The sequence below is a fragment of the Gloeophyllum trabeum genome, assembly GCF_000344685.1.
Source record: "Gloeophyllum trabeum ATCC 11539 unplaced genomic scaffold GLOTRscaffold_00011, whole genome shotgun sequence".
Lineage (NCBI taxonomy): Eukaryota > Fungi > Basidiomycota > Agaricomycetes > Gloeophyllales > Gloeophyllaceae > Gloeophyllum > Gloeophyllum trabeum.
Genome location: NW_006920420.1, coordinates 336826 through 345291, shown reverse-complemented (window position 1 = coordinate 345291; position 8466 = coordinate 336826). Strand labels below are relative to the sequence as shown.

Below are 8466 nucleotides of genomic sequence, written 5' to 3'. Positions count from 1 at the left end.
ACCTACGGTAGCGGGAATGATAAAATCTGCATAGCCTGATGGTTTTAACTTGTAAGTTTATTGTATCAGTCTGTGAGATTGAAATTGCTGGGTTATTGTAAAAAAAAATGTGGTGAGTAATCGAAGCTGTCTGTCCAATTGGGGTCACACGAACCCATTGAAGCCCCTTCCGTGCCCTCCCCCTAACAGTTTCCATGGTCAATACTACTGGCATTGCATTGAAAATGTGATGGACAACTTGAATTCATGGAAACTACTCTATTCACGTCATCAATATCCCTGGTATGGTACAATAATATGTGCATAACAAACTGTATTTTATGGATTGAAAGCATAGCCGCCATTGCCTTTCTCGCTCAATAACAGTTGCGGTGTGGCGATTCCCCAGGCTCAGGTGGCGTGGCATCCCCTCACGTGCCCAGACATTCGCCGAACACGTTCGCGAACGCGTTCGGCGGGCGAACCTCCCAGTCGCCTGGACGTTCTCGAAATCATACAGTATATAGGGGACCCAAGTTTTCCCCGGTTCTCTTTCAGTCAAGCTCCATCTAGAATGTCCTGTGCTGTTGTAGTCTAAGAGATACTTATCCCCTCTCCAAAAATGTCTAATGGTGTGTATCTGACGCCTGGACATCTGGCATCCATCTCACATCATAGTTTTATCTTACAGTCTGTTGGGCCTCATGATCATAAGCCATGGAATAACATGGAAATTCTTGATTCTACTTATTTGTAAATTGTCATGGACTTATGTACGGCATGGAGACCCAGAAAACTAGAATGATTGAATACACATGTTAGATGGAGTGCACATACACTCAAATCCTTCTCAAGCCAACACCCAAAAGTTTTGAGGTACAAGGATCTATGTTTGATACTATGCTCTCCCTATGCCTCTAAGTTTTACCTCCAAATAGCCCTTCACCTGTACCTTGTGGCATCCACAAACTAACACTAATTACATAGTTGAGAGGGACTTGAGTGTGAATATTGAGATGCATGCCCGACCATGGCTAAGTCCTTGTTCAGTAGTGGCGCCATTAGAGCCAAACATAGCACGCCGGAGTTTGCCGGTGCGACGTGCGACGCAATTCAAGGGTGCCAGAACCCCTCCCAAAGGAGGGGCATTTTCGGTTCAATGCAGTGAGATGCTGGTAAAAAAAAATGGTCAAAATAATAGTAAAAGGCTCTGAAATGGGCATACATATGCGTCTGATAGGCCTAAAAACAGCTCAAACTATGGGTTTTGACCGCCCAAAAGGGTATGGGTTATGGGTTATGGGAGAGTTATGGGTTTTTAGTGGTTATTTACCAACTCGGTGGAAGCCAAAAACTATGGATTAGAGGGGATTATTGGTTATGGGAGCTATGTGTTAAGTGAGATTCGACTGTACGTTGTAAGAACCCGAGCAAAGAACTACGCGCGGCTGTGGCACTCAGGCAGTGGCAAAGACGCGTCGACGCGCTCACGTGACGTCACGCTGTGAGTTGTCCGGACCGGTAAGTACTCGTCGGCCTTCGTGTTCGCGAACGTTTGGCGAGCCAGAAGCTATTGCCCGCCAGCATCTGTCCAGGAATCTGTTTAATAATATTTCTGGTGGAACCCAGGATCTGGTGAGAGGGTAAGCCCGTCGAGTTCTCTAGTTTGCGCGTGCGTTACATGTACGCTGTGTTGTAGCCATGCACCGGATGTTCGATGTGCCCGAGCTCTTGCAGTTCGTCATAGAATGTCTAGTGGAACCCGGATATCAGCACCCTTGTATATTTGTATGCAAGTATTGGGCGGAGATTGTGCTCGACATCCTTTGGGAGGAAGTCGAAGACCTAGAACCGTTATTCCGCATTATGGGACCCCTTACAGAGGGGTCCAACAACGGTGTAGGTACTCCTATCTCGGGGTGCCTGAAAATCCGTTAAAATAGTATATCTACCTCCACAGACTCTTCAATACCTCCCTGGGCCCGACGATTGGGAGCGGTTCCGCTATTACACGTCCAGGATACGCTCCGTCATCTACTATCCGAAATTCAGACAAAATAGATATGCTCGCAAGCTATTTCCAATGCTTGCAATGACGAATGATCAAGGGGCGCTCTTCCCCAACCTCCGTCGCCTGGAATGGGCTGCGGAAGACCTGGAGACACTTGCGACCTTGACGTATTTCATGCATGACAAAGTCGAATCTCTGCTGATCACCTTCTCTGATGATCTGGCTGCGGACCCTGCGCACTCTCTGTCATCCTTTGTCTTCCACACTATCAAAAGAGCGCCATATCTAGGATACCTGGATATATCGGGGGACGAGTGGATTGGACCGCAGATCCTTCATCTCCTTCGTGGTCTAAAGAAACTCGAAGAGGTCACCATCCCTTGCTTCTGCGCCACATCTGAGGTGCTACAGGAGCTATCATCCAGGGTGATGCTCAAAACTATTACATTTTCGGGTGATGGCGACATGGATATGCGCCTCTATCCCAACCTCACAGCCGCCGCTTTCCCCAGCCTCGAGACCCTGATTTTGAGATTACACATGTCAGACCTCATCCATATGTTCAAGTCAGATGTCCACTTCGAGCGACTCACGATGCTCTGCCTGAATGAGGCTGCATACTCGAGGACAGGCATCATCCAGGATCTCCTGGGACTCATCGCGACAAAATGCCCTGTTCTTAAAACCCTCTATCTCGACACAGACTACCAAGCCCCGGAAAATCAGGCAGACGAAGCTATCCCAGTGTCTCTCGATGACCTCAAACCTTTGATGCAGTGTAGACTGCTGGAAAGTTTTACATTACGCCACGACCGTGCGTTGGGTCTCACAGACGGCGATGTGGAAGTGTTGGCAAGAGCCTTGCCTGGATTGATTCGTATAAACTTGAACGCGGACCCGCCGGAAGAGCAACGGCCAGCAATGACTTTGCAGTCATTGGTGACCTTTGTGAGCCATTGCCCGAGACTTGGAGAACTCGGACTGTATATGGACGGAACTTCTGCTGGCGACGTGGTCATCCCGGAACATGGCCTGCCGTTCTATCATCTGGAAGGAATATCCGTCGGGGCATCACATATCTCCGATCCTCCACAGGTAGCTGCATTGTTGGCTCGAATCATCCATCCTGGATGCGTATTGAGAAAAAGCTGGCAATCTACCACGACTAGACGTCCGATGCTCGACAAATGGGCAGAAGTCCGTAACCTGCTGCCCACGATGTTGCGATTGGTTCATGACGTGAGGAGCGAGAGATAGATGTCCTCTCTCCGCGCCTTGACCGAAGGGCCGCGGGAGTGCATTATGCAATACGTTTCCGGTCCACTTCTACCGCGGAAGGGTGTCCGATCTGTATTGTTGGTTGTCCTGGACTTGTCGCTGCATTCTTGGGTCGGATCAACCATAGTACAGGATGCGCAATAAAGACAAGCCCAAGATTCGGCGGGCTGTTTGGGCGTCCGAGTCAATTGCGTGATACGTGGAAAGATGTCCCAAAGCTGTTGCCCTCGATATTGCAGTCAGAAGATTCGAGGAGCAAGTAGTACATCATGAGATGGTCTTCCGAGCCTTGTTCAAGGGGAATGAGTGCATCGGGCAACGTGCCTTCCGAGTAATGTTTGCCATAGGCGTGCCTGATCCTGAACTGTAATATTGTCATCGTCCGCTTCATGTTCTTGCTTAATGCTTATCAATTTGCTCTGGACGCAGCGTTCTCACGAAATAGAGTATGCCGAATGTTGTTCAAGACGAAGCGTGGATACTTCGAAGTGTACGATCCGCGGACTCGCATCTTGAAAGAATATCAACAGATCACAGACCATTCCAGAGTTACGTCCCAATTGTAAGAGCTCCCGACTTTGGAGCAGATGCAGCCGTTTCCTTGCACGTTCCTCCGAGTTTGACCAGTTGCGATTGCTGTTTGCTCCTCGTGTCGGCGATATCCCTCGTTATCGTCCAATGCCTATCAAGATATATCTGTCCCCATCGTAGCTCGGCTTCGTTATGGGACTTGTCATGCCGGTTTTCCGTAGAAGCCTTCAGCAGAGGCAAATTGTTATAAAACGGGCCCCGCCCTATCCCTTCACCAGGTCCTCCCATCTGAAGACCGCTCTGTCACTCAGGACTTCAGCTTTCGCACTACCATGTCGACTGACAAGATTACGTTCCTCTTGAATTGGCATGCAACGCCGTACCATGCGCCCATCTTCCTCGCTCAGTCGAAGGGTTACTTCGCCGAAGAAGGTATCAAAGTCGCTATAATCGGTGAGCTCATTCATTCGTTCCAGATGAGCCACGAGATTCTAAATGCCGTGCTTCTGGATTTCGCAGAACCGAACGACCCTTCCGACGTGACCGAAATCATCGGCTCAGGAAAGATCGACATGGGCGCCAAAGCCATGATCCACACGTATGATTCGCATTGAGACTGAACTAATCGCAAGACCTTCTAAGCAGTGTCTAGTATCGCCGGCGCCGCTCGTGGCTTCCCCATCCGCTCCGTAGGAACTTTGATGGACGTACGTCTTGTCCTCTCTTGCGCAGTCATCCATCACAGGAACCCGCTGACCGTCCTCGCTGCATAGGAGGTTTGTCTTGCGTAGACCCAGCAGCTCGCTTTCCGGGGGACGCTGTGACATGAACATGCTTTCCACCGTGCTCCGGTAATGTACGCCTTAGCATGGTAGTGCACACGGGTGTCTGCGTCCCTGTCAAGGGCCAGGCTGAGAGCCATACCGTCATCATCGGATCATGTTCATGCATGCGTCGAGAGTGGCACTGCCTGGGTTAATTTTCGTCTGGGGAGTACTGACCTGATTGACAGCCTTTCACCGGAGTCATATACCTTGAGGGATCGGGCGTGACCTCCGACTTCCGTAGCCTCAAGGGCAAGCGCATCGGATACGTTGGTGAATTCGGAAAGGTCCAGGTGTGTTTCGCCACACCTGAAACGAGCCATTGTAGAGAGCAACTTATTCTGCGTCAGATCGACGAGCTCACTAGGTATTATGGTATGAAACCGAGCGACTACCAGGCTATCCGAGTCGGCATGAATGTGTCCCAAGCCATCATCAACGGGAGCATTGATGCTGGGATAGGCTTAGAGAACGTTCAGCAATGCGAGCTCGAGGAGTGGCTGAAGGAACGGGGCGTAAGTGAAGCCCGGAAATATGTATTCCATCGTACTCACCTTTAGGGTAGCGCCCTCCTAGCGATGTAAAGATGCTGCGAATCGATCAGCTGGCCGAACTGGGTTGCTGCTGCTTCTGTTCCATCCGTACGTCTTGCACTGTCGCTCCTGTGAGCCCATTGGCCTGATGCCGATGCGGATGTATAAGTATACATCGCCAATGAGCCCTTCCTCAAGGCAAACCCAGAGAAAGTCAAGGCGTTCATGCGTGCAGTGAAAAAGGCTGCCGACTACCTCTTCGCCCAGCCAGCCCAAGCCTGGGAGGAGTACAAGTTGTTCAAGAAGTCGATGAACACGCCGCTGAATGCGAAGATTTTCGAGCGTAGCTTCACCTACATGTCAATGGATTGTGCCAACGTGCCTCGCGTAAGTCCAGCACGTCAGAACTATCTCGACCTGAACTAAAATATCGTGATGGCAGGACTGGCATAAGGTCACCAATTATTGTAAGCGCCTCGGTGTGGTTGGGCAAGAGTTTGAGCCGAACTACTCCAACGACTATCTGTCTTGGCCGCGTAACCCGGACGTTGCGGACCCCGACGAGAACCAGCGTATCGTCGCGGCTAAACAGGAGGAAGTTAAGGCTAAGGGAGGAGTGCTGAGTGGCGCACCCGCTATCAATATTTCGGCTGCGAGCCCGGCCGTCGCAGTGGCTGCTTGAGAAGGGTGTTAGGCCCCAGTAGCATTTTGTATGAGTAGTGAGACATGACGAATGTTCATGTCCTCTTCTGTGTGACCAGCTTATTGAGCTTACGCGCCGCTGCAACCTGTGGGGAAACTTACCATATCACAAGTGCGGTTAAATCCCACTCGCAAAGTAATCTTACGGATCTCACATGATACCGACTAGATAGCATTGGGACACAGAAAGTCGGGTACAGTATACATATGGGCATGATCATAGGCGAGTGAAGGAGCTGTTACGTGTAAGCAACGTTTGCGATATACTTAGACTTTAAAGTCGCTCAGTGTGAAGGTATCTATCCCTGATAACCACCTAAGGGATCACAGCGGCTGCGACAGGTCGAGCGGGCCTAAGTGCTCCACCCGCGGTTTTGAATGACCGCAGTGAGTCGCCGAAGCGCAGCTTCATCCTCTTGTAGTATTGACGAAGGGATACCACCCCTAGAATAACCGAAACCGCCGCCGCCCTTCTGCGGAGGGTTGGTGGACCAATCGGCGACCAGCGGATCTGCAGGAGGTATATGCGAAGAACGACATAGATGGCTGACAAAGTGAGTGAGACAGGGTAGTTGCGCCGCGAACCTGTCGAACATCTGGGCCCAAGTGAGACAAGGCACCTCGCGCATAGTCCAGAGGAAAGAGCCGGACACGTCCAGACATTCCAGGGTATCTCGATGACACAGAATAAAGTCCTCCAGACGACACTCGGTCATGCTCTTCAACCCGAGGCCGAACGAGATGTTCTGTAGGCGCAGCGTCCTGAGACGGGGAAGACGTATGCCGCGGATGCCCGCTTCGATGGGTACGAACCCTTCTTCGCAGCCGCCGCTCCGAAGGGTCAGTGATTCCAGGTTGCGCGCCCGGGAGAGCACTTTCGGGATGGTCGTGAACCAGAAGTCTGCCAGTGCGTTGGAGAACGCCAAACAACGTTTGTTATTGCATGATAGTGACGCGGTGGTAAGCGAGAACACTGTCAACTGGTCTATTAAATCGGCGAATGCTCGGCTGTGGTACACGCTGTGCGTGATGGGGGAGATGTTCCCCAGGAACAGGGCAGACACCGTCGAGGGGGCGCATCGCGCTATCGTGGTCAGCAAGCGGTGCTGAAATTGCACGGGATAAGTAACGAGTTCGTCAGCGTTGATCATGGGCTGCGTATCGACGATGTTGTTGAACCTCAGATGCAGCGTGTGCAGAGATGGCGCTCGCCGAAGTTGCAGAAAGGCGGATATCCACGCCTGAAGCAAGACGTCTGGCTCTAGGAGGGAGGGCACTACTAGGATTCATCTGTTAGCAAGAACACGCTTGGAGTGGATCGAGACACACCGAATCTCCCTGGTTTTCTGTGAGAGTACTTCTCGTCTTCGCCGTCTGTCGCATTGTAGTCAAAGCTGATGCTTGTGACAGGCAAACACAGCTCCGGAGCGCACATTATCCGCCCCAGGGCATTCGCGTCTCGCAGCGTTCGCTGCAACTGGACGCTCCGAAATGATGGGAGGGGCACGATGTCGCGCAGCCACCTGCCTGTGTCCCTCACAGCACAAAGATCCCCAAGGTTCGTCATGTTTTGTAGGACAGCATGTAACAGCTCCACCGGTAGTCGAAGCAAAGGAGAAACGCTATGTGCATTCTCCTGTTCTCGCGAGGTAGTCTTTGATGTAGCCCGCACCCGCAACCCCGAAAGTAGTGGTTGGATGAGCTCCGTCGTGTGGCACCTGCCATCTAGTACCGCGACATTAAGGCTGTGCACAGCAAGGTTTGGACAGACCCAGGGCATCTTGTCGGGCTACTAAAGGCATTGTAATCAGCGATGTCGGGAGGTAACTCTGCCCGAGGACGCACTTACTATGGTTTAGCGAACCGCCAGGGGATTTGATGAATAACTTGATGGGCAGGCGATATGTCCACCTTGCACTCCAGTCGGAGGAGCACAGGATACGTGGGACGGATTCTACCTATGCAGAGTGGGCCGCATGGCGTCCTCACACCCAAGCACGCCACAGTGTCGGGAGAACGCACGGCTCCAAGTGAACTGAATCGACTGGATTGGACATCTCCTACCGTATACAACTGAGTGAGAATGCACGAATGGGAAGAAGTGTTTCTCCCCACTATGGGACTGAGTACGGTCAGCTAAGATTAGGGGGAACACGCGCTGATGCGTGCATTAACAAGGCATTTGGTCATGCCAAAGCTGAGAGGCAATGTCTGTAGCAGGCCGACTTCCTGGAGCCACCCGATCCACCGACTGGTTCGATATGTTTGAAGGACTCGGAGAGCGCGGTGACACCGCAGCCATACGGACGTGCGAGTCTACGGAAAGCCATGAATAGACCCTGTCAACCCGCCTTCCCGAAAACCAAAGCACCCTTCGCGGGAGCCGTGGCGTGGAGATGAGGATGGTTTCTTGCTTCCAGCCTCTCACCGGCGGTTCGCACCCTCCCACGGGTTAGCATAGAGACATTTCCATGATTACAAAAGTCGCAGGATCGCAGATCACAACGCTCTGAAGGGGCTTCGTAGAAGTCACGCACGAAGTATTAAAGGCGCCAAGTTAGTAACTTCAGGCCGGAGATGGTGTGGTGGATCATGCTCAATTTTGCGG

General features: G+C 51.7%; 2 protein-coding genes across 2 annotated transcripts; both read left to right on the top strand.

Moving 5' to 3' along the window:
* Positions 1-1680: 1680 nt before the first annotated feature.
* On the top strand, positions 1681-3247 carry GLOTRDRAFT_95059 (uncharacterized protein; the record flags this gene model as incomplete). The annotated part of the gene is made up of 2 exons (XM_007870125.1): positions 1681-1878; positions 1940-3247. The coding sequence occupies 2 exons, from the start codon at positions 1681-1683 to the stop codon at positions 3245-3247; spliced, it is 1506 nt and encodes a 501-aa protein (XP_007868316.1).
* An 884-nt stretch (positions 3248-4131) lies between these two features.
* On the top strand, positions 4132-5838 carry GLOTRDRAFT_107121 (TPA thiamine biosynthesis protein; the record flags this gene model as incomplete). Its single annotated transcript, XM_007870124.1, has 8 exons — positions 4132-4252; positions 4319-4397; positions 4452-4506; positions 4812-4916; positions 4974-5138; positions 5189-5264; positions 5326-5543; positions 5599-5838. The coding sequence occupies 8 exons, from the start codon at positions 4132-4134 to the stop codon at positions 5836-5838; spliced, it is 1059 nt and encodes a 352-aa protein (XP_007868315.1).
* Positions 5839-8466: the final 2628 nt, after the last annotated feature.